The following is a 26,277-nucleotide window of genomic DNA, read 5'->3' on the forward strand; positions in this document are numbered from 1 at the left end:
TGTATTAACTTCAATAACCAAACAATTGTTCTTCCTTCCACACAGCAAAGGCCAGCAAAGGCCCACGATCTGAGCTGTGAAGGCGCCAGCGGGGGCTGTGGGCACTCCTGCCCCTGGACTCTCTGGCTCTGGCACTTTCTCCTCGAGGGCCACAAGACACGGGGGATGTTCACCGTTCATCGGTCAGTGACCCACCACACTGGCACACATCCAGCTATGTTACTCCCCTGAAACCAATCACCAAAGTGAAGATTAACCAAGTCCAGAAAAAGAACTGGGGGATTTATTTATTTTTGTTTATTTTCTTTTTTAGAGACAGAGAGAGAGAATGAGAGAGAGCATGAGAGGGGAGAAGATCAGAGGGAGAACCAGACTCCCTGCAGAGCTGGGAGCCGGATGCAGGACTAGATCCCATGACTCCGGGATCATGACCTGAGCCAAAGGCAGTGGCTTAACCAACTGAGCCACTCAGGCGCACCATGAACCTGACTATTTAACCCAGACTTGGAAGAGGATTTCACACCCACTAAAGAAAAGGGGGCAACTTCCTGTCTCTTATGAACTAAAAGCTCACATATGTGGAAGCAGCCTGCCAGTCAACTGAAAGAACTCTCCCCCATTCTTCCTATGATTCAACAGACCCACAGATATCAATGAGCTCGTGTCTACAGATGGTATGTACCATGGTTCATAAAGTCAGTTCGTGACCGGAATGTGGATTGGTAAGTCTCTAATGGCATTTGTTAACCAAGGAATACTCTGGTCTTTTCCTGAGATGTAGCATCGACAATAAAAACCACTGGAGAAGCTGTTCGTACTCGAGACTGTCGAGCTCACAGGAAACACCCACTGTTCAGGAATCAAAGTGTGTTTGGTTGCTCCGTTTGCCTCCTGTCATGGTCCTCGAGGACCGCGAAAACAGCTCTTCTGCACTTCCCGTCAGCCACGCGTGTGTCCATGATCCCAACAAAGCTCTGTATCTCACCTCATGGAGCAAATTAGCCAAATAATGATGTAGGGGTAGCTGAGTCCATGATGATGCAGATCAGAAAAAACTGGGGGATCTGGAGAAAATTCTGTGACCCTTCAAAAAAAAGTGGGCTGTGAAATGATAGTTCCCGTGGTTACAGAGGGTTATACGTGGGCTCAGAGAATTAAGAGAATTGATCAAAGAATAAATGAAAAGCCTGGATATGAATGAGGGATATGCCTGATCACTCTGCCTCCCAGAATTACTGGCAATGAGAGAGGGAATTCGCAGTGAAGAAGACTGCTAACGATGAGAAAGCATGATGAGCAAAGTTATAAATTAGCACTCTGGTTAATTTTTCTGGGGAGATAAGTGTTTGTTATTTGAGCAAGACAATGTCCTTATTAAAATTGCCAAAGTGTAAACATAGCTTCAATAGAAGTCAACAAATGTCCAGATGGATGAAGTTCAAACGAGGAAAGTCAAACATAGGATCATTTACTGATTGTTACCAGCTATGCTTAAGGAAGGTGAGAAGATTCGGGAGCCACATTTATTACTAGATTTAATGACACAGCTTCCTGTCCTGTCTCCTCTACCGCGTTCCAGATTCCTTCAGGTAAGGGATGGTGATTTCTTTTTGTAGCAACCTTGAGAGACAGTATTCCCATGGACAGCATTGTTAACGAGAAGCATTGGCCTTCCATGATTTATATGCAGTGACTGTAAACCCAGATGCTTCAGGGACCAAACTAACAATGAAATGAGCAATGAGGGGAGGGTGCAAAATAATAGAGTGAGGAGAACTGAAGAAAACCCTAGCATGGTGCCCCATCTAGGGAGAGCACCAGATACTTAGCTCAGGTCATTGTTGCCATAAGGAATCTTGCTTGGCCCAGTGATAGCAGAGTTTCCAGTTTTTATTTTTTTATTTTTAATTTAAAAGATTTTATTTCTTTATTTATTTGTCAGAGAGAGAGAGAGAGAGAGAGAGAGAGAGCACGCGCACAGGCAGGCAGAGTGGCAGGCAGAGGCAGAGGGAGAAGCAGGCATAAGCCAAGCAAGGAACCCGATGTGGGACTCGATCCCAGGCCACTGGGATCATGACCCAAGCCGAAAGCAGTCGCTTAACTGACTGAACCACCCAGGTGTCCCAGAGTTTCCAGTTTTTAAAGAGAGGCTAAAATGTCTACTGTTCACACAGTCATCTGATGTTTTTTAAAGGTTGGCTGTTAAGCCCATTTTTAAGATCAGGGCCAGATTCTGAAGTCTCTCGATGTCACTTCCTGTGTGTGAATTAGCTCTGACTTTTGTCTGGAGACTGTGCTCAGGGAGTCTGTCTGCTGAAGCCGGGCCGTGGCCTTGAATCCGAGAACCTATCCTGGCAGGCCTGATGCTCGGAGATGCTTTTGGAGAAGTGGGTGCTGGTCCCGTGTGCTCAGGCTGGTTCCAGATTGGTCACCTGCCCATTGTAGACATAGTTACAGATGCTTGGGTTTAAAGGATCATTACTAAGCTGCCCTCAACAATAAAGAACATAGAGAGCCTGAGGGTTTCTGTGTCCCCCCCACTACCCCCCCCACTGTCCATGGTCCTTCACTCCACAGTATGACCTATTAAATCACCCAATCGAAAATCCAAAAGCTTCTAGACCACATGTTCAAAATGTTTTATTGTCAATCAGGTGAGTGTGACAGGGGAATGGTTAACTGTGTGAGAAAGACGAGCTTGTGATTATCTGGTGGTTTGTGGCCACTTTTCCATGACTGTCACCTCGTTGATATAATTACTCACAATAATCTCTTTTATATAAGTGTTAGAAAAAGTGCTTCTCTCACTAGCCACGTCTGACCAGTTAGAAGAGGTTCTTGTTTTTGTTTTTTAAGATTTTATTTATTTATTTATTTGACAGAGAGAAGAGAGAGAGCATGTGCAGGGGGAGGGGTGGGCAGAGGGAGAGGGAGAGACTCCCCACTGAGCAGGGAGCCCAATCTCCATTCCAGGCCCCTGAGATCATGACCTGAGCCAAGGGCAGATGCTCAACACACTGAGCCCCCCAGGCACCCCCGTTAGAAGAGTTTTAAAAGAAAAACAGATCTTTTTAAGTCATAAGAGTAATTCATGGCTGTGAAAAACTGAAACAGATCCCAAGTGCATAGAGTAAATTTACAACAGAAAGCTCCTGTTTGCTCCTCTCCTATGCCAGGAGGTGTGCATCAGCAAGTGGGTGTTTTTATCCCGGATCTTCTGTTCCTTTGTATGTGCACACACAACCACATATGCACACACACAGATACATAGTTTGTGTACCTTAATATCTCAAAGGTAAATAGCAAAATGCCGTACGTACTGTCCCGTATTATTCTGGGACCTGCTTTGTGTGTTAGACACCGTGTTGGAGGTGAATATCTGTGAAGTTTTCTGACCAGCTTTTATAAATCTTGTAGATGATTCATGAATATATGCATGAAGTGTAACTAAAAATGCTTGCCTTGGATTTGGAAGCTTATGTAGAGGCTTTAAAATCTTGATAACCAAGTGGGATAATTCTACCCAGATCTATTTAATAAACACAGCCTTAGAAAGTGTTACATTCGCTGAATTTGTACATTGAATCGTATTATAAAAATGTCCTGGAAACTGGCTATTGGAAATGATTCAACAATGAGTGATATTCATAGGGAATGTTCTTTAGGAATAAGAATGACCATCCCTAATATACTACTTGTGAAGAGTCAAATACATTTTATTTTGTCTTAAGTTGGGGCACTTATTACATGAGCTTGAGCCAATCCAATGCAAGCCTGATGGAATTGGAAAAATTATTCATTTTTCTTTTTCAGTGTTTTGACATGTTTTATCAAAGCATAAGCCAAACAAAGAGAAGGGCTGAAACCTCTTGGCAGGAGGGATGGCTCCCATCCCTCGGATCCCGTAGTTAGATATAGCATGCTAAACTTTACACTGTTCCTCATAAAATGCTCAAAATCCATCAAAACTTATTATAAAGAAAGAAGTATTTTTTATGATATGGATTGATTCAACCGGAGTCAAACTCTTAACCGATATTCATTCGCCCTGATGAGAGCATGCGCACGGGGCCATTCCTCTTCCAGCCCCCCTCTTTGCAGGAACATATCCTGCAACTGTTTTCTTTTAAAGCAAGGTTTTAAGCTGACATTTCTCCCAGCCCAAAAGGTGTTTTTTTTTTTTTTTCCTTTCAAGAGAATTTATGTTGGATGATTTATTGAAAGTGTCCACACAGAAAAAATGGTTTTCATTAGTTGGAAGAAAAGAGTAGCTCTGTGAACCACACAAGATGGGTGTGCACAGAACCAGGGAGAGTCCTAGAGCCTAGGGCTTTGGTCAATTTATCAGCAAGTGGTCATCCCTAGTCGCCAGAGGCTATTAATCCTCGGGTACTTTACATAATGTGCATACAAAGATATACAGTAGCTTTTAAAAAGACCTGCCAGCCATCATCCTACATAGCAGTTTGCAAATTCTGAAAGGGTGGTGTGCCAAAAGTTTGCTTGGATCTCAGAATGCATTCCCCAATATGAAGTGACTAGATTTCCAGCAAAGCCCAGGAAGCAATTTGATTCATTTCGAGAGGAAATATTGTCCATAGATTCACTGAATTCCAGACTATCCTAGGAAGCCCAGAAGGTACCGCCCTCTCCAACACCCCAGGGGCCTGGGGCGGACAGGTGTAAGTTTGGGGAGCTAAGGTGGGGGACCTGTGCTTTCCATGGCAGCAAGAAGCCGCCTCCTGCAGTGAGAGCTGGGTGGGCCCGTGGCGATGCCCAGTCTGGAGAGAAAGGTGGGAAACTGCTCAAGTCTGAGTCCGAGAGCTTCAGTTTCCGTGTTCTGCCAATTCCTGGACATCCGAGTTAGGCCTCTTCAGGGTGGGAGGAACAGAAATGGGAATCTGATACCGAGAATTCGAGGATGGGGGCACCTGGTGGCTCAGTGGGTTAAGCCTCTGCCTTTGGCTCAGGTTATGATCTTCAGGGTCCTGGGATCAAGCCCTGCATCAGGCTCTCTGCTCAGCGGGGAGCCTGCTTCCCCCCCACCTCTGCCTGCTTCTCTGCCTACTTATGATATCTCTGTGTCAAATAAATAAATAAATAAAATCTTAAAAAAACAAAAAGAATTTGAGGATGGCACAGGAAAGGACCTCACAGTGACTGAAACAGGCACCTTGGAACTGTCTCAGGGGTAGTTTGCTCCCCTTGCCTGCTTCCTGGCACACCTGCCTCATTTCTTCCTCACAGCACAGAGTGGAGGTATCTGGGCCATGTTGTAAGCTCTGGTTTCCAAGTTTTCTTCTCTTTCATTCAGCAGAGGCTGCCAGGGGGCTTGGAATCCAAATTCCCAAGAAGAAAGCATTTGGTGAGCCCCAGTTAGGTCAAGTGTCCAGCCTAAGGCCAGCCAGCTCTGGCTCTGGGCGGGCGGGGCTGGGGGTTGGACAGGCCAAGCCAAGCGGCTCAAAGCTAACTAGTAGCCTCCCCTCCCATTCATTCCTCTGCCTTCCCTGGGGAGCCTGTCTACGCAGACCCTGCACAAAGTATTTAATACATTTTGTAATTCGGGGGAAAATCACATCTTGGCGCCTCCCCTAAAATGAAGAGAAAACCACTCCCCTCTCAGAGTGGTAGCCTTTTTTTTTTTTTTAAGATTTTATTTATTTATTTGACAGAGATCACAGGTAGGCAGAGAGGCAGGCAGAGAGAGAGGGAGAAGCAGGCTCCTCGCTGAGCAGAGAGCCCCTTGTGGGGCTCAATCCCAGGACCCTGAGATCATGACCTGAGCCGAAGGCAGAGGCTTTAACCCACTGAGCCACGCAGGCGCCCCAAGAGTGGTAGCCTTTTTGAAAATGAGTTGTAACCATTTGAAAATGAGTTGTAAATTCTAAAAACTCTCAAAATGGTGAGATTTTACTCTTGGTCACCATTCACTGAATGAGTATATACTGAGCCCTTGGTTCACACTGGAAACGCTTTCTAATACAAACACGAAGAGTGAAGATGGATTCTGGGACGAGCATGTGAACGTAGTAACAGAGAGAGGGCACTTTGGAGTCGCCCGGGCCTTGCACTGAGTCCTCCTTCTGCCATGTATCAGTTGTGAGCTTTGGGCATGTCTCTTCTCTCCAGCCTCAGTCTTCTCATCTGTCGAGTGGGAGTATTACTCCTTATGACAGCCTACATGGCCCTATCTGGTCTTGGTAGGACGGACTCCTTCTTTTCCTTCAGGTCTTTACACAAATATCCAGTTTCAGAGGTAACCAGCTTACCTAAATATGTCTTTCCCCTTCCCAGTAACTTGTCCCTCATCACAGCACCTACCGCTCCCTAAAACTACATATTACTTGATTTCTTTTTACCTGTGCTCCCTACCAAAGTATAAGTTTCATGATCCAAGGACTTTGTTGTTGTTGTTGTTGTTAAACTTATGTAACCCCCCCAGCCTGGAACAGTGCCTGATCTTAGTAAGTGTACCTACTGTCTCACCGGGAGAACCCATTCGACAGCAGAGAAATGGGAGCAATACTCCCACGAGCCAAGGGTCACCAAGGATTGCCAGAAGTCACCAGAAACAAGGAGAGAGGCATGCCACACATCCTCCCTGTGAGCTCCCAAGAAGGAAACTAGCCTGCCCACACCTTGGTTGTGGACTTCTGGCCTCCGGAAAGTAGGAGAGGATAAATGTTTGTTGTCTGCAACCATCCAAATAATGGTCATTTGCCACAGCAGCCTTAGGAAACTAACACAGTACTTATTCGATCCATGGAGGCTATCATTATTTGTGTTAATAATGTAGCTCTCACTACAATAACCTTGGTAGACAGGGCGAGGAGTCATCCTATAACTGCCTTTACTGGGAAGATTCTCTACTGCTCTGAGAACACACCCACCCAGTTCATCTTGGGTTGAACAGGTTTTCCAGACCAGGTTTGGTCCCTTTCTCTACCTGCACGGTTGTCCTGCGGGCTTCCAAAGGTACTCCGGGACCAGAATCTGCTCTGTCTGGCACCTTGGTGAACACTGGACCAGAGCTGAACATGACATCCAAGTCAAGAATACCATTGTTTGGAAGCACCCCAAATGTTCATCAGTGGATGACTGGTAAAGTATAGCGCCTCTTCCACTGATACAGAACAATCTCTAGTTATATAATATGTAAAAGAAGCAAGACTGAGAACATTATGTAAGGAATGTGACTATTTGTATCCAAAAAAAACAAACCGTAGATTCACATTTGCTTGTCTATGCAATGAAGTAAAATACCACTTGAGACAGTCCTTTGAGAAATCTGAATTATTGACAGGATCCTGTGAAGAAGCTCCCACCCCCAGCTTCTCCCTGCCCCAGCTACCATTCATCTCATAGCCAGCCTCCCCAATCATCGTCTGGAAACACAGCTTTTCACAGGTTATTCGTTTGCTCTCCAGTGGCTTTTCATGACCTCAAACATCAACCACAAACTTTAATCGCCATTTGGGTCCCCCTGCTTACATCAGGACACAATTTCTCTTCCTCACATCACTCCATTACTGGGAATTCTCTCTTCCAACCAAACACAAGTACCTTCCAACCCAGACACAATACCCATTTCTATTTTATTGAGGGGTTTTGACAAGAACGCATGTTGACTTTTGTCACATAACTTTTCTGCATGTGTCCAAACGAGCCTGTCCAAGTTTCCCAGGGCTGCTGTCAGTACTACAAACTGGGTGGCTTCCAACAATAGAATTCTTTTTTTTTTTTTAAGATTTTATTTATTTATTTGACAGAGATCACAAGTAGGCAGAGAGAGATAGAGAGGGAAGCAGGCTCCCCGCCGAGCAGAGAGCCAGATGCAGGGCTCGATCCCAGGACCCTGAGATCATAACCCAGGCCGAAGGCAGAGGCCTAACCCACTGAGCCACCCAGGTGCCCGCAACAATAGAATTCTTTAACTCACAGTTCTAGATGGGGGAAGCCTGAGCTCTGGGTATTGGCAGGGCCTTGTCCTTCCCAAACCCCTTTGGTTGCTAGTTTCTCATGGTTTGCCAGCCATCTTCGGCCTTCCTTACAGCTGTGTAACTCCAATCTCTGCCTTCATCCTCCATGGTGTTCTCCCTGTGTGCCTATCTTCTTAGAAGCGCACGTGGCACATTGGATCAGGGGCCGGTGCTACTCTGGTATGACCTCATCTTAACTCACTACGCCTGCTGTGACCCTATTTCCAAAGAAGGTCCCATTCTGAGGTACTGGGTGCTAGGACTTCGACTATCTTTTGGAGGCAGGGAAACACAATTCAATGTGTATAATAAATCATATGACTTTTCTTCTTAGCACTATTAATATGATGGATAATATTGGTGGATTTTTTTGTTATTTAATGACACTTGTTCATGCTATGATAGGAACAAATTGCATTTAGCCATAATACCTTCTTCTTTAAATGGACTGTTGGATTTCAGCTGTTGATATCAAGATTTTGAACCCCACTCACCAGTGAGAGTATTCTGTTGTTTTTCTTTTGGTGCTCTTTCAATTTTAAGATCAATATCATAATGGCTTTAATAACAGGAATTTTGAAAAATTCTTTCTTCTAGAATAAGTAGCACTGAGGTTATCCATTCCTTAAAGGTTGGGTAAAATTTCCCTGTGAAACCATCTAGGCTAAGTGCTTTTATGGGGGAGAATTTGAACCCCTTTATCTTGGTCTGTGATAATTGCTCTCTTAGACATTCTTTACTGGGGCCAATTTAAGGTAAGTTGTTTCTTTCTAAAAAACTATCTATTTCATCTGCATTTTCAGATCTGTTTGCACAGGGGCATGGGAAGTACCCTCTAAACACTTTTAAAATTTCCTCTGCTTTTGATGATTATTTTTCCTTAGCATTTCTAATTTTAAGCTTTCATCTTTTTTCCCTTTTATTCTTTCTTCGTCATACTAGTGGTTTTTTGATTTTGTTAATTTTTTTCCATAGACTGTTTTTGGATTTATTTATCAGTTTCATTGTTTTTCTCTTTCCTAACTTAATAATTGCTGCTTTCAATTGTCTTTCAGTTGTCTTTAAGGTGTCTATGACTGGCAGATTTGTAAGGTAATTCTGATCACAGATTTGGGAATTATAACTTAGCACATGCAGTGTTTTACTAGAAATTAGTCTTCTGATGCCCTAGGTCTTCCATTATACCATTGTTCTCATGTCATAGCACATTTTTTTGTGTGTATGTGCATCTTATTTTGGCAATAGATGGAAGCTCTTTGAGGCCAAGGCTATGTGTCATTTTGGGGGGGGCAATAAATATTGATATTGTAAAGATGAAGTTAGAAAGTTAATGTAGGTGTGAGAACCTGTAGTAAGCACCTTCCAAAATGGCTCCTGGTAATCCCTACATCCTACTGTCCACACTCTTGTCTCATTCCCTCTCCCTTTGAATGTGGGCTGGACTTATGGACTGGCCTCTAATAAGTAGACTGTGGCATGAGATACTGTGGTGTGACCTCCAGTATCAGATCATAAAAGATGACTCTGTTATCTTGCTCTGTCTCTGATTCTCCCTGTTCAATGAAGGAAGCTGCTGGGTTATGAGCTGTCCTATGGAGAGACCTGTATGGCAAGGAAGAAAGGGTGGCCTCTGGCCAATGACCCACAAAGAATGGAAATCTACCAACCACCACTTATGTGATTTTGGAAGCTGATCTACCTTCAGCTGAGCCTTGAGATGACTGCAACTTTGTGAAGAACCCAGAGCCAGAGGACCCAGTTAAAATGTTTCTGGATTCCTGACCCATAGAAACTTCAAGATAATAAACGCTGCTATTTTAAGCCACTATTTGTGGGATAATTTGTTTTGCAGCAATAAGTAACCAATACAGAATCCCAACCCTGGATATTTGTCTTAATCTAGGAAATATTGTCAAGTTGAAAACTGAATGGTTTGGTTGAAATCTGGAAGTGACCTTCTCTGTAGAGAGAGAACTCTAAATCAGAATTTAAAATGCAATAATGCAATTAATACCAAAGCTTTTCATTTAAAAGGCATTTTGACATCAATTTGTTTTAATTTCCTCATTTTTAATTTTTAAATTTTTTTTAAAATTTCGTTTTATTTTTTCAGTGTTCCAAGATTCATTGTTTATGCACCACACCCAGTGCTCCAAGCAGTTTGTGTCCTCCTTAATACCCACCACCAGGCTCACCTATAATTTCTTCATTTTGATTCAACAAAGATATGACAGGTTTCCCTTTGACTTTACTTATTTTTAGCACTTTCTTTTTAAAAAGTTGTATCTGCACATGCGTATTTAGAATGTGTCAAATTAAAGACAGACTGCCTAGATAAAATTGGGCAGATGATGGGTTGAATTATAACATAGATTTATATCTTAAAACATTTAAACCAACATTGGTTTGATTTTCATAACTGATGTCTGCCAAAAATCTGTCCTCCCTGCTTTCATAGAAATGTAGTTGAATCTGGACATAGGCTGCCCTGCTAGAGATGACATTTCCAAGTCTGTCTTGGGACATGTGACTTTGTTCTTACTGATGGAACACAGGCAGGATACTCACAGATTTCAGATGTGCCCATAACCCAGCTTCAATCATGCAGAAGAAGAGAGTGGCCTTGGGCTTGGTTGCAGGGTGGGAGGGGGGCGGGGGAGGATAGGGAATGGTGATAGTCAAGATGAAAAGAATCTGAGTTACAAGATGAAAAGAATCTGTGCACTTTCATGGAGCAGAGCCTCCCACTAACCCAGACTACTCACCTTGGAGCTCTTATATGAAAAGGAAATAAAAAGCTGTGCTCTTCAAGCCACTAGATTTTGGGGTCTCTTTGTTGCAGCAGCTTAATGAATACATCCATTGCTGTCCCTTTAAAATATGTCACTTAGTAATTATTATATATGCACAATTAGCCAAAGTGCTAATACCTGGATTTCTGCCCCGGGGGATGGGGGTGGAGGGACCAGCAAAATCTATTCCTCCCAGGCATGACTAATGTTAAACTGTCCAAACAACTACAACTACAGGTAATTTTTCCTGCATCAGCGTCATTTATTTATATGCATGACTTCAGGCTTGTAACTTCTGTAACTTCTCCACTAAATGTTAGGCTAGAGCAGTCCTTCAGCCTAGCACTTCTCGAGGACATTGATTTTTGTTAGATGGGATGTTCAGAACATCAGCCTATGCCCTAGAAGAGAGGATCTGGGGAAGCCTACAGACCACTGCCAGAAGTCCCTGGCTTTTGAGTCTCACTCAAATTGTTCAGAGCCAAATCCTCCTGAAGATTCATTCCTGAATTGAATGGCTCTTGAACAATACAGAAGGCTACGGCTATCTCACCATGTTGCCTTATAGAGCTTACTTAAAGATTTTTCACAATAGCCTTATAAGATAAGAAGTGCAGAGTATTATTATTTGATCACACAAAAAAACCAAGGCACACAGTGGCATCACAAGTCACAGGAAGCTGGAACCATTACTTGGTCCTCCAAGGAGACAAAGTACATTATCTGAATGCACAATTCTTTGGTCTTACGTTAAGCCATGCTCGCTTTGCTACTTCTGTGTAATTGAAAGAAAGGAAAACTGAAGCATGAAATTTCAGAGATACACCACTCAGGTGTCTTCATGGGAGAACCTATTTCATTCGCACATAAAAAGAACGGGTCCTACACTAGTCCAACTTTAGCTTTTAAAAACTAAAGGATAGGGTTTGGTCCCAGGGGCTGTAAATGACAGCAATGTGGGGGAGAGAAGCCTTCTGCCTCCAGGACAGGATATCGCCATGTGTCACACATCTGGGTTGTGACAGTAGCCCTGTGCTGCTTCTGTAAACTAAGTATCTCGCAAGTGTCATTGCTTTGTCACCTTGATCTTGCTCTCCATCAGGATTGGGAAGGAGAACAGAAACTAAGGCATGAGGGAGACCAAATCATCCTTGAAAGCTACATCCCAAAGACATCCTGATCCAAAAGGACAATTGGATAAACAGGAAAGTGGCAGGTGTTTTTTGATAGTCATTTGTGCAACCAAATACTCAGTAGGCTTTGCATGGGCTGCCAGTAGCACACAGCCTATGGCTGTCATCTGAGGACAGGACTAGGATTGCATTTCTGTTGCAGGCTGAGCAGCTCAGCCTAATTTGACTGTACCTCTCACTCCTTGTCAGGAAGTGCAGAGGCCCTCGTGGGAGAATCGCAGTTTCCTTTGCTCCTCTTCTGCTGAGATCCTTAAAGCAGGCAAGGGTGCGGTGAGATGTCCAATCCTCCTCCCCGCCCTTCACCTGGTTCGCTTGGGGCCTAAAGGTCATGAACGATCTTGTGTCTCTTCAGTGCCCTTTCCTAATTAGAGGCAGAGCAGACAAAAAGTAGAAGGGAGGGGCAGCATCATCTTTCCCAATGCAGAATACTGAGAAAGAGTAGCGTTTCCTCCACACCCATCTAAAAAGTGTTCACCAATTGCCCAATCACAAGAGCAAGCACCAAGGACTCAGGATGATTCAGGGCATACTTTCAACCTCCTCAGTCTTGAGCAAGGTCGAGGAGGTCGGGCTTCCGGGGAGACGTTGCATCACAGTTTGGAAAAAACTTGGGAATCTTCCTTAGAGGACTCATTCTTCCAGGAAGCGGGCAAAGAAACAGCGGAGTAGACGCCAGGGTGCCGAAAGCTGCAAAGAAATCCGACCTCACCTTGGGCTCAAGAGTGAAAGTGGGGTCACTCCGGGACCAGCCCGCGCATGGCAGGAAGGACTCCCGCAGGTCTCCGCGTGCTCGGCCGCTCCCCATTAGGTAGCACTTCTGCGCCAGCCCGAAGGGACCAGGGGCGCGGTGGCACAAAGAGAGGCGCGGTTTAGACACCTGTGCGCCTCCGCCCAGTTGCGAGCCGGCGGGACGCCAGGGACCGCCCGAGCCCTTCCGAGCCCGCGGGGAGGGCAAGAAGCGCGGACGTGCCCCGCGCAAGGTGGAGGCGGCCACCTGGCCGCCCGCGCGCGCGGGGCGGCGCTAGGACCAGAGCGGCGCACCTGTTGGCTGGCTCCCCGGGCCCCGCCCGCCCTCCCCCGAGTGCCCGGCCCGCCGAGTGCCCGAGCGGCGGGGACAGTGCGAGCCGAGGGCATCGGCGAGGCGGTGTTGGCGCGCGGCCCCGGGAGCACCATGGCCGAGCTGCTGCGGAGCCTTCAGGATTCCCAGCTGGTCGCCCGCTTCCAGCGCCGCTGCGGGCTCTTCCCGGCGCCGGATGAAGGCCCCCGCGAGAACGGCGCGGGCCCCGCGGAGGGCGCGCCGCGGGCGCCGGGGCTCGGGCAGCTCCCTGCGGCCAACGGCAAGGGCGGCGGGGGGCCGGCCAACGGGCTGCGGAGAGTCTCGGCCCCGCAGGTAACCGCGGCCAGGTGTTCGCGGGGGGTGGGGGAGGGGACAGCCCGCACCGCAGCCCGCGGACTTGAGGGTCCCGCGGACTCCGCTACGCGGGGACCGGCGAGCGCCATGCCCGGCGGCGACCCGGCTGCGGGCGCCGGGTGTGGAGGGGAGTGGGGGCGGGGAGTCCAGTCACAAGGATGCCATCCCTTAGGCTGCCAAGTAGCACCCACGTCCGTTCAGACATCAGATGCACCAGGAGCTTTAGACACAGTCTAAAGACTTTCTCCTTTCATGAGTGAAATTTATGTTGCTGAGCTTTCTCCCAAATGTGTAAGAGTTACGTAATTGAAAAGGGCGGGGGGGATGTCCTTGGCGTTTTCGCTAGAGGCTTCTCTGGGGAGAAATTCTGAGGACTCCCGCAGGATTCCTGAGTTTCCGCCCCATCCACGCCCCCCCTCCCCGCCTGATCCTCACTCAAGGGGTGTAGCAGGGCTCGCTGTGCCCTTCACTGTCCCGCATTTCCAGCTCTAAGGACAGAACTTAAGGTTTCAGTTGCGCCTGGAGAGATCTACAAACCGCACTCCTACCCGCACCGGGGCGAAAACCCCATCCCCTTTCTGCCGAGTGGGTCTCTTGTGACTGGCACCAGGGACTTTAAACAGATGCTGTCGAGAGAGAAGCTCATCGCGCTCCCCTCCAGGCTTTCAGAGTGTGCTTATACAACCCACTGCGGCTTTGGGAAGCCGGCGTGTGTTGTCATCGCGGTGCACAGAGACTCAAAGCAGGAGGGACCGAACAGGCTGCAGATGCTAGTGGGCCAGGGCTGCTGGCCTCCCCCGGCGGGGGGAAGGCTGCCCGAATCGGCCCTGCCACCCGCAGAAGCTGCCCTCGCCCTGGGAGAGCTCACAGTGTGGCACTGGAGGAAGGAAGCAATGTATTGACGATTCCCACTCCTTGTGCTGGGGGCGGGGGTTGGGGAGGGATGAATTTACGTGTAGCTTTCCAGATCTCCTAAATGAGGAATGATGGAGACCTGGCTTCAGTGTGGGATGGCATATTGCGGGTATTGAATCAGAAAATTTATTTGAGAGAGTGAGGGTGGGGTGTGTGCTCCACTCCAGAGAAATCCTTTATAATGTTCTTCTTTTTTTTTTCAATTGTTCCTTCTCTGTCCCATATGACATCTAGTAACTTTTAGATGAGTTTGAGACCTGCCCCCACCCCTCCCACTTTCCTCTTGCCTTGTCTTAAAAATGGGACAGAGTGAGGAGCTAAGAACCAGTCACATACCTGAAATGTGGCAGGGCGTCTTCTGTGCCCACACGTACATACTGTTTAACACACAGGGAGGGGCCCCAGCGGCTTTCTGATGCTCTCTCCCCACATTTCCCCTCTGTTTCTCCAATTCTGGAAGCTAAGCAGGGTGCATTTTCCCTCAAATGCTTTTCCAACTGTTTAAACATTACCTCAATTCTGGAAAAGGATCCTCCTGCCCTTTAAAAGCAAGATAAACAGATGTCTTGCAGAGAGGTGACCTCTACCTGCTTAAAAAGCCTGTGCCCCCAGCCACATAGCAGGGATCTCTCTCTTCCCGTCCAATACACAACCTTTCTCACCATAGTCGGTGAAATACTGAGAGGAAGCTCAAGATTCATGGTGAGAAGTCATTGTATTGGTGTATGTTGGGGAGAAAATAGCTCAGAAGAGCATTTGATACACGAGAGGTTAGTGAATGTTTTTATTTTTATTTTTTTTATTTTTAAAGATCTTATTTACTTATTTGACAGACAGGATCACAGGTAGGCAGAAAGGCAGGCAGAGAGAGGGGAAGGGAAGCAGGTCCCCACTGAGCAGAGAGCCCGATGCGGGGGCTGGATCCCAGAATCCTGGGATTACGACCTGAGCCAAAGGCAGAGGCTTTAACCCACTGAGACACCCAGGCGCCCCTAGTGAATGTTTTTAAAGGTGGGTCTTTTTTAAAGCTGTTTTCAGGTGTCTTGGGGAGATTAATATTTTGCAAATATAGAGAGGGTTCAATAGGAAAAGATTGCATACCTGTCCTAGATCCTTAATAGGACTCTAAGGGGACAATTCGAAAACTTTTCTCCAACAAGCTATTCTTCCCTGTGGCCTTTGGCTTCTGCCCAACCTGTGGCAGGCCTGAGCTGCCTCTCCTTTCTCCAAATAACCCCACTCATCCTTCAGTTTCAAAGGTCAGTTCTTCAAGAGACTCTTTTGCTCACCTTTGAGTCTCACTCCCCATTTTAGAGGTTCTCTTTGTTTCTGGTGATTCTTCATTACAGCATTTATCACATTATGTAAATATGCCTTTGATGGGGGTTGTACCTGATTATCGTCAGTCTTCTCCAGTGGGTGAAAAGCTCTGAGAATGCAGGAAACTTGCCTGGTGTGCTCATTATTTTCTTCACATGGGAGCTTGGTGAATTTTGGGAATAAATGAGTGCAGACTATAATATAAAATCTGCCCTATAAAAGCAAGATAAGCAGATTTCTTGCAAAGACTCATCTTGCTGCTTCAGCAAGCAGCATGGTAGGGGTTTCCCCCTTCCCATCCCAAACATGACTTCACTCACTATAGATCATGAAAAAGTAAGAGAGTGCTAAAAATTCAAAATAAGAGATTAAAGATTTTTTTAAATTGAAGAGTAACTATGGAAAATCAAGTGTTTTCCGCATAGCCTAGAAATCAGGAAGCACATGGACACTGCTTTAAGATCCTCCTAACAGTAGAGAGATGTTTTCTTCATTTAGGTGACTTCAGAATGCAACATACCTAATTTTTCTCACCTTGCACATTTGCTGTATTTATTTTAATCCTTAAAACAGGCCAAATGCAGAAACGATTAACGACTTCCGGGACCAATTCTCGTGTAACACCACGCCCTGCTAAGTTAAAGATTAACTACATCCTTCACAAACCAGGGCTGGGTAGGAATTGCACAAAGCTGTTGTTGAATAAGCCGGAGTGGACCTCAGAGACTGCTCAGTAGTCATGCCTTTCACAGACAGCTCTGAGTCCTGAAGGTTAAAGGCTTTGTTGAGGACTTCCCAGACTTTCACACAAGCAGGTCTTTTGATGCTCAGGTCTAAACTGCTCTCTTCTGTGCACCTTCCAGGGTTTCATTTTATCTGTCTCACTGCGAAGGTGTGAGATGTTGGGGCTGGCTGGGAGCTGGGCAGAATTTGGGTGGAAAGGGAGCATGTTGCTTTCAGAGTGCAAGGATAACTGGTTTGCAAGGGTAACCATAGGAGGACATTCCTGGCAGTAGCCAAGATCAAGAGGCAGGGATCCTGGGACCGAGGAGGAGAGCAAAGTTCTGGTTAGAATAGTGTTTATTTGTTCTGGGGTAAATCCAGCCTCGGATAGAATGGTATTTTTGATTTTTATCATCTTTGCTTACTCAACATAGTTGCATTAAGACAGACTTTGCAGAGCCTTTCCCTATCATTACGTTAGACTGGAGTGATCTTTCCAAATTGTACTGTGTTCCATAAATACCTTTTGATAACTATTTTTTCAGGCATAGTTCTACAGATGGGTTGAGGTATTTAGAGAAGTCCTTGCATCCCTATTTTGAAATATTTGGGGACCCCCAGGTCTATCAATCTACAAAAAGCCACCCTTCTTTTGTTGGTTTGCTCCAGTAAAAAGAACCATCTTTGCAATCAGGAGACCTAGATCTGGCTCCACCTTCATGTCACCTTGAACTTCTTTGGGTCTCATCTGTAGAACGGGCAGAGTGGAATAGAACCATGGGTTTCCACCTGCGGCTGCACAATATAGTCAGTTAGAGGAACTTTGAAAACAAAACAAACCAGTGTCCAGGGTCCAGGTGAGAAGTGGGGTCTGGAGAAACGGCAGACAGAGGTGGGAAGCTCCCTTCTCCTGGGACCCACCACACTTAGTGTGTTCAGGATGAGAATGGTGGTACTGGAGGCAGCGGTCATGGCCACTGGGACATTTTGGCTCATGACTCCACTGGCCAACAGCCTGAACTTCAAGTTTTGATTTTCTTTGATGTTCAGGTTTGAAATGGTAAAATAAGCCACTTTGAAAAGGTACCTTTGATCTTTTTTTTTTTTTCTAGTTACAGATATTGTTCAGATGAGAAAACTTGGAAAAAGACAAACGAAAAATTAAATTCATGGCCATTATACCACTGCCCAAAGGTAATCATGCAGTAAATGTTCAACCTGATTTTTAGGGGCTGTATGCTACTCTATAGCATAGATAAACTATAATCTAGTTGGCCTATTGCTGGGCTTTTAGGTTTTTTCCAGTTTTTGCATTAAAAATAACAACATCTTTATATAAGTATCTTTCCATATATCTTGATTGTCTCTTTTAATTGAGATGTAATTAACACATAATATTGTATTAGTTATTGGTGTACAACATAATGATTCAATATTTGTAAATACTGTATTATGAAATGATCACAGTAAGTCTAGTTAATATCCATCACCACCCATAATTACAGTTTTTCCTTCTTGTGATGAAAACTTTTTTGTTAAAAGATTTTACTTATTTATTTTAAAGAATGAGAGAGAGAGAGAGAGAGTGTGTGTGTGCACGCAACCCAGGGGAGGGACCGAGGGGGAGAGGGAGGGAGAGTATCTCAAGCAGACTCCGAGCTGAGCATGGAGCCCTTCGAGGAGCTCCATCTCAAGACCCTGAAGTCATGACCTGGGCCAAAACCAAGAGTCAGGTGCTTAGCCACCTGAGCCACCCAGGCACCCCATGATGAGAACTTTCAAGATCTACCCTCTTAGCAACTTTCAAATATACATTATTAACTGTAGTTGCCGTGCCATATGTTACACCCACATGAATAAATATTATTATAAATATTTTGTAACTTTACGAGTGTATTTTGTTACCACCTTTACCCATTTCACCAACTCCCACCCCCAGCGCCTCGGGCAACCACCAATCTCTTCTCTTCATCTATGAGTGCAGGTTCTTTGTTTTATATTCCACATATACATGAGATCATACCGTATTTGTTTTTCTCTGACTTATTTCACTTAGCATAATGCCCTCAAGTTCCACCACCTATATTCTCACAAATGGCAAGATTTCTTTCTTTTTTATGGTGAATATTACAGTGTGTGTGTGTGCGGTGTGTGTGTGTGGTGTGTATGTGGTGTGTGTGTGTGTGTGTGTGTGTGTGTGGTGTGTGTGGTGTGTGTGTGTGTGTGTGTGTGGTGTGTGTGGTGTGTATGTGGTGTGTGTGTGTGTGTGTGGTGTGTGTGTGGTGTGTATGTGGTGTGTGTGTGTGTGTGTGTGTGTGTGTGGTGTGTGTGTGTGTGTGGCATATTTTCTTTATCCATTCATCCATAGAGACTAGAGTTGTTTCCATATCTTGGCTGTTGAAAATAATGCTGAAATGAACATGGGGGTGCAGATATCTTTTCAAGTTAATGTTTTCTTTTTCTTCAGATAAGTACTCAGAAATGGAATCACTAGATCATATGGTATTTCTATTTTTAATCTTTAAAAAGATTTTATTTTCTTTTATTTTTAAGACATTCATTTATGAGAAAAGGAGCAGGGGGGAGGGGCAGAGGGAAAGGGAGAGAGAGAATCCCAAGAAGACACTCTGGTGAGCACAGAGCTCCATGTGGGGCCCAATTCCATGACCCCAAGATCATGACCTGAGCCAAAATCAAGAGTCAGACACTTAACTGATTGAGGCACCCAGGTGCCCCTCAAGGTTCTATTTTTAAGTAATTTTGACACCCAACATAGGACTTGAACTCATAACCCCAAGATCAAGAGTTGCATGATCTTCTTACTGAGCCAACCAGGCACCCCTATTTTTAGTTTTTTGAGTGACCTCCATGTTGTTTCCATAGTGACAACTTATATTCTCTCCAACAGCACTCAAGGATTCCCCTTACTCCACATCCTTGCCAACACTTGTTGTTTTTTGCCTTTTGGATCATAACCCTTCTAACAGGTGTGAGGGGATATGTCATCATCATTTTGATTTGCATTTCCCTGATGCTGAGTGATGTTGCACATCTTTTTGTGTGTCTGTTGGCCATCTGAATGTTTTCTTTGGAAGAATGTCTATTTGGATCCTCTGCCCATTTTAATGGGATTTGTGAAAAACAATTCCCTTTATCACTTATATGATTTGCCAATACTTTCTCCCATGTGGTAGATTGCCTTTTCATTTCGTTAATGTTTTCCTTTGCTGTGCAGCAGTTTTTTAATTTGATGTAGTCGCACTTGTTTATTTTTGCTTTCGTTGCCTTTGCTTTGGGTGTCAAATCCAAAAACATCGTTGCCAAGACTGATTTCAGTCTTTGATTGTCTTTTTAATTTAAATTTCCAGCCATGGGACTGCTGGGTAGAAATACACGTACTACGGCCTTCACCACTAAGCTGTCTGCAGAACAGGGGTACTAGGTTATGTAACTGTGAGTGCAGGTTTTCCCAGCCCCTCACCACTAGTAGGTACTAACACCCTCTTTAATCTTTGGTGAAAACAGACCACCCCTGCATCTTTTTTTTTTTTTTAAGATTTTACTTATTTAATAAAAAATAAGAGTGTGTGACAGCAGGGGGAGGGGCAGAAGGAAAGGGAGAGAAAGAATTTCAAGCAGACTCTGCCCTGAGCATGGAGCCAAGTGTGGGGCTCAATCCCACAACCCTGAGATCAGATGCTTAGCCAACTGAGCCACCCAGGCACTCCAATAAGCCACTTTCGCTTTTATCTCATATTATCTTCCTTTATTTCCAACCAACATTTCCTTTTTTTTTTTTAATTTAAATTTTAGTTAGTTAATATATAATGCAATATTGGTTTCTGGAGTAGAAATCAGTGATTCATTACTTACATGTAAAACCCAGAGCTCATCACTTAATAAGCGCCCTCCTTCCTCCTCATCACCCATCTAGCCCCTTCTCCACCCACCTCCCTCCAGCCACCCTCAGTTTGTTCTCTATCTTAAGAGTCTTCTGTGGTTTTTTTTCCCTCTTTCCATTTTTTCTTTTTCCCCTTCCCATATGTGCATCTGCTTTCTCTCCTAAATTCCACATATGAGTGAGATCATATGCCAGCCAACATTTCTTAATCAGTTGCTCTGATTATCTTGGATTGTCCTCATCCTTAAAGGTTCAAAGATAAATAAGATCTAATTCCTGTCCTAGGAAAGCCACAAAGAAAATGACACAATGTAAAGAATACAAGAATAGAATATGTAGGCTCATAATAATATTAGGATATGAAGCTAATAATAATAATAATAATGATAGGCTGATAATAATAATAGGATAAGTTTGTGGCCAGGGAGACAATAGCAGGAGTCTCATCCCTGGAGGAGCTCATGAAGTCTTGAGTGGGGACTAAAAGAGCAATAAGAATCAAACAGATGAAAATGTGAAAATCTCAGGGCACCTGGGTCCTCAGTCCAGGGTATGGCTCCTTGCTCAGCCAGAGGTCTGCTGGAGATTCTTCCTCTCGCCCTTTCTCTCTGCCCCTTCCCCTGCTCACATGTGCACTTTCTCTCTCTAATAAATAAATCAATCTTTAAAAAAAGAAACTATGAGAATCTCCTTTCTTTACCTAGGAATCTTAAGTGATAAAACATAAAGGCACATTGCCATTTTTGGTGAAGAGTGAAACATTGAGACTGGGTAGAGTAAGATTCCCAGCAGGAAACAGATTAAGAGGTAATTGAGCCCTTAAAAATGGTTAAAATGGCAAATTTGGGGATGCCTGGATGGCTCATTCGGTTAAGCAGCTGCCTTCAGCTTGGTTCGTGATCCCAAGGTCCTGGGATTCAGTCCCTCATTGGGGCTCCCTGCTCAGAGGGGAGCCTGCTTCTCCCTCTGCCTTCTGCTCCCCCTGCTTGTGCTGTCTCTCTCTCTGACAAATAAATAAAATCTTTTAAATAAATAAATACATGGCAAATTTTATGTTTTGCATATTCTACCTCAAAAAAGAAAGAAAGAAAGAAGGAAAAAGAAAGAAAGAGAGAAAGAAAGAAAGAAAGAGAAAAGAAAGAAAGAAAGAAAGAAAGAAAGAAAGAAAGAAAGAAAGAAAGAAAGAAAGAAAGAAAGAAAAAATATCCATAGGTTCTACTTCAGGGAGGAGAAACATAATGTCCTTCTCCTTAAGTGTGGGCCACAGAGGAGTCATTTTACAGTACAGACTCAGGCAGACACCCCCTCAGCCAGGTCATCACGGTTAACGTCAACAGTGTAAGCCACGGTGATTCTGTGTGCTCTTGACGCATGTCGAAATTATGTACTCTTGATACATGTTCATCGTGGCACTTCACCGGGGTGTCTTGTTTAAAACCCACACCCTCAGCCTAATTACAAGAAAGACATCAGACAAATCCTAGGTGAGGGGCATCCTGCAAAATACCTGGCCTATACTCTTCAAAGTTGCCAGGGCCATAAATAACTAGGAAAGTCTGACAAATGTCACAGCCAGGAGTAGTCTAAGAAGACATGACAGCTAAAGGTCATTGTGGTATCCTGGATGGGACCCTGGAATAGATAAAAAAGGATGTTAAGTAAAAACTAAGGAAGTCTGAAGAAAGTATGGAATTTAATTAAAATGCATCAATAAATTTTTTCCGCAAATTGAAAACTGTATTAAAAACTAGGGGCGCCTGGGTGGCTCAGTGGGTTAAAGTCTCTGCCTTCAGCTCAGATCATGATCCCAGGGTCCTGGAATCAGGACCCAAGGTCCTCTCTGCTCAGCGGGGAGCCAGCTTCCCCCTCTCTCTCTGTCTCTGCCTGCCTCTCTGCCCACTTGTGATCTCTGTCTATCAAATAAATAAATAAAATCTTAAAAAAATATATAGTCTAGGGGCACCTAGGTGGCTCAGTCATTTAAGTGTCTGTGTTCGGTTCAGGGTTTGATTCCAAGGTCCTGGGATCGAGTCCCACTTCAGGCTCCCTGCTTGCAGGGAGCCTGCTTCTCTGTCTCCCCGACCCCTGCTCATGCTCTCTCTCACTGCCTCTCTCTCTCTCTCAAATAAATAAAATCTTTAAAAATAAATAAATAAAATAAATTTAAATAAAATTTAAAATAAAAATTTAAAATTTAAATAAAATTTTAAAAAGTCTTTAAATTTTTCTAAAAGGAGGTAGGTAGTTGAAGGGAATTCAAAGATGGGCTCATTTACAAAGTTGTAGCTGGTGTTGGAAAAACCAACAAGGAAGGGGTAGCATCTAGGAGCAGATGGCGGTCGGTCTAAAGTGGCAAGAAGAGAAGATTGGTTCTGGTAAGGCCAGCCCCAGTGAGCAATTAGCTGTCAGAGAGAGACCCCTGACAGGAGCTGCCTTTAGTAGAGAAACAGCCACACCCGGGCTGGAGGAGGAGAGGAACTCTACCTCCACGTCATTCTCCACACACCCGCTCCTATGCTGCCAGTGCCTTCCTTGGGCCAAATTCAATTAGAAGCCAGGGAGACTGGGAGCCTGCCCATGGCCCCACACGAAGGTCAGCCTCCGTGGAGAAGGGTGTAGGGTGGACCCAGAAGGACAAATGGAAAGTATCCAGCCCGGGTAGCATGAAGAAACTGGGTTGGTTATACCAGCTGAAGTTTGGGGCTCGAGCCAGAGTTTTAGGCTGGAGCCCGAATGTGGCCTCCTGCAGAATTTGGTCTTCATCCTGTAAACAGGGGGATGGTAAATCAATTCCATGCCATGTGTCAAATCAGAATTAGTGATGGAGCATCGTGATAAGAAAGGTTCTTGGGGTGTCACTGTGCTTCATCGCAAAGAGTGTGGGATTGAATGGCGATGTCTTTGCGGGGTATGGGGGGAGCCCGGTGCTGAAGCATTTAAGAAATGGCAATGTTCTGGGCACCTGGGTGGCTCAGTGGGTTAAGCCTCTGCCTTTGGCTCAGGTCATGATCCCAGGGTTCTGGGATCCAGCCCTGCATAGGGGCTCTCTGCTCAGCAGGGAGCCTGCTTCCCCCTCCTCTCTCTCTTCCTGCCTCTCTTCCCACTTGTGATCTCTGTCTGTCAAATAAATAAATAAAATCTTAAAAAAAAAAAAAGAAAGAAAGAAATGGTGATGTTCTGTTCCAACAGCAGTGGACATGGTGCTAACATGAAATCAAGCCTTAATATCTGTTTGGATTCCTTTGTGATACCCTTGAGTGGCACCTTCACCCACAAACTCTTAGGAGGAAAGAGACCACTAATGGTTTCTTAAGACATAGGTTTGTCTTGTTAATCTTACAAATAAAACAGTAATTTTGTAACAAAAATGGTTTTATTCAGGAAGAGCAAAGAATTGCAATTTGAGACAAGGAAACTCCAGCAAAACCAAACTACAACAAAACAGAGGAGAGGAACACTCTTTTACAGAGCGAAGAGGGGGGTTGGGAAGGCTGTTAGAAACAAAAAGTCCATTGGCATAAACGAGAAGTTTGAAGTATAGTGGCTTTTCATTGGCTGAGTTGTGACAGCTCTCATTGGCTGAGCTGTTGCTTGGCCAGGAGAAAACCTTTCTTCCTCTTGCTGGGGTGGTCTGGACTTGCAGGTTTGTTTTGGGTTGCATCTGCAATTGGCTGAAGAGTGGTAGGGTATGAGAGCTCCCCCTGCGGGCCGCTAGTTCCATTCCAAAGGAGGTTTCCTTTCACCAATTTTCATACCATAGTTTGGGACGATGGGACCCATCCTGGGACCCCATCATTATGGCTCCAAGCTGATTGGATTAGGGAGCAGCCCTCTACTCATTGGAAGCCTTCTATAGGCTGTTCAACGTCTGATGACGTGGCCTGAGGTGAGGACCTCACCCAAGTAGGACACTGCCCAGGGGAGAGTGACTGATGGCACCAATCGCATTGCACCCTGGGGGAGTCTGAATGTAGGAACCACAAATAGGGACGGAAATGGTGGAGTGGTGGTGAGCTTCAGAGAGAGAAAGGAGGCCACAGGCAGAACCCTTCAGACAGAGAAAGCAGTAGGAAAGTAGAAGCTCACAGTATGGAGAAGAGCAGCAACTCCACGGCCATGGTAAGAAGTCGAAGAGAAAACTCCCAAAAGGAGAAAGAAGCTCCATCTTGAGTGTGGTTGGCTCCACTTCGGAGGGCAGGTGCTGGAGGCACTGTTGGCCTTCGGGATGGAACAGCTGGGGGCGGAGGGAGATGGTGCCCAGGGATGGTGACTGGCTGTACGGCCTCTGAGCACATCTCGTTGCTTCCTGAGGAATCATGGAACAGACTCCTCTCCCTGGAAGAGGCCTGGGTGGGTCTTTCCTTGTGAGCAGTTTGTGCTGGTCCCCTGCTGCTTCAAGGGCATGCCCATAACTGTGATCAGATCATGAGTTTTATCACTTCTGTGTAGTTGGGAATGGGGGTGGGTAGGTAGTGGCAGGGGTCAGATCCCTCTTTCTCCTGTGCACCCCCAGGGCCAAACATGGCAGCTACTTAATACCACCTGTTGAACGAAGCACGTAAGGCTGTGCTAAACTCAACCTTTTCTTTCTTGGCAGAAATACAATCACCTGCTCTCTCCTGTCACAACCGGGGTCATTTTATCTCTGACAACTTTACCTGGCCATGTGTTCTTTTAGCCTAACTTTTTGTTGTTGTTGTTGTTGTTTTGTTTTTGTTATTGTGTTGGCTCCTTCCTTTTAATCTGGGAAACTGATGAAGGGTTTTGATTAATGAATAACTTTTTTATGAGTTTGCTTTCTTCATTTGGACACTGTGAAGGGAGTTTGGAGATGGCTAGAAGTTCATGAGGGTGAAACAGACACCTGTCAACTTTTAAAAAATGTGATTAAGCTACTATGTTTAGGAAAGCTGTTGACAGCAAGCCTTGTTTAATTCTAATTATCTTGACTTATAATTAAGATGTCAACATTTTTAAATTAAAAAAAAGCACTTGCACGTCTGTTGTTACAGTTTTTGTTAATTATTTAATCCTCTGTTTTCCTGATAAGAATTATGTCTCCAACAAAGGCATTCTTGCATTTTGTTTGGCACAGAATTTTCCTGGGAGAAAATACTGTCACGGTTTCCTGGCAACACGTTTTGAGTGTTTCTATCTGTGTTAGAAATCTATGAAAATGCTAAAATTGGGGGCATCCACTGGCCTTTATTATCTGCTTGCCTGGTGAGATACACCGCACATAGAAAGAAAATAAGATATTGAAAAATCCAGTGGAGACCGCGTTGACCCCATGTTTTTCTCTCCTCACTCCTGCTTCCAACACAGTATGAACTAATTAGCCAAGTGTTTTAAAAATCAAAGCAAGCAATCCTTAAGTGCAAGCCCGGGTGGCTGGAAGGAGAAGGAAATAACCACCTGAGATCTTGAAAGGAGGGCTGAAAAGGGAGTCATGGTTTCCTTGAACCATTTTGAATAATTGCCTGCAGGCCCCCAAATGCTCACTGGCATTTTTATACCCATTTGTTTAATAAAACAAAACAAACCATCAGATTTATTCTTGCTTCTGTGAATGCTGTTTATTTGGTATGCATGCCTGCTGGAGAAATGCCCTCTCAATTATGTTTTGATTTTTCTAACTGGCAAAATCTTTGTTCCCATAGGGTTTTATGGGAAACAGCCCACCAAAGCAAAGGCTCCTATGGGTAGGAGGGAGAGGGAATGATGGTGAATAAGAAGGTTCCTTTGGAGGGGCGCCTGGGTGGCTTAGTGGGTTAAGCCTCTGCCTTCGGCTCAGGTCATGGTCTCATGGTCTCATGGTCTTGGGGTCCTGGGATCGAGCTTTATGCTCAGCAGGAAGCCTGCTTCCCCCTCTCTCTCTGCCTGCTTCTATGCCTACTTGTGATCTCTCTCTCTTTGTCAAATAAATAAATAAAATCTTAAAAAAAAAAAAAAAAAGAAGGTTCCTTGGGTAAAATATTGGGAGCTGAGAAGCCAGGATTTAATTGGTGGGGAAGGGACTTAGGTAAACATGATAATATTTTTC

The 26,277-nt window shown here is 44.9% G+C and overlaps 1 protein-coding gene across 1 annotated transcript in view; it reads left to right on the forward strand.

The window, feature by feature from the left end:
• Positions 1-12,931: 12,931 nt before the first annotated feature.
• The window catches only part of SGPP2 (sphingosine-1-phosphate phosphatase 2), a 109,021-nt gene continuing 95,675 nt past the window's right edge, over positions 12,932-26,277 (forward strand). Inside the window, exon 1 of the mRNA XM_047722662.1 lies at positions 12,932-13,354. Coding sequence (XP_047578618.1) covers positions 13,136-13,354 — 219 coding nt within the window. The 5' untranslated portion in view covers positions 12,932-13,135. The remainder of the gene's footprint in view (positions 13,355-26,277) is intronic.

The sequence above is a fragment of the Lutra lutra genome, chromosome 3, assembly GCF_902655055.1.
Source record: "Lutra lutra chromosome 3, mLutLut1.2, whole genome shotgun sequence".
Classification (NCBI taxonomy): Eukaryota; Metazoa; Chordata; class Mammalia; order Carnivora; family Mustelidae; genus Lutra; species Lutra lutra.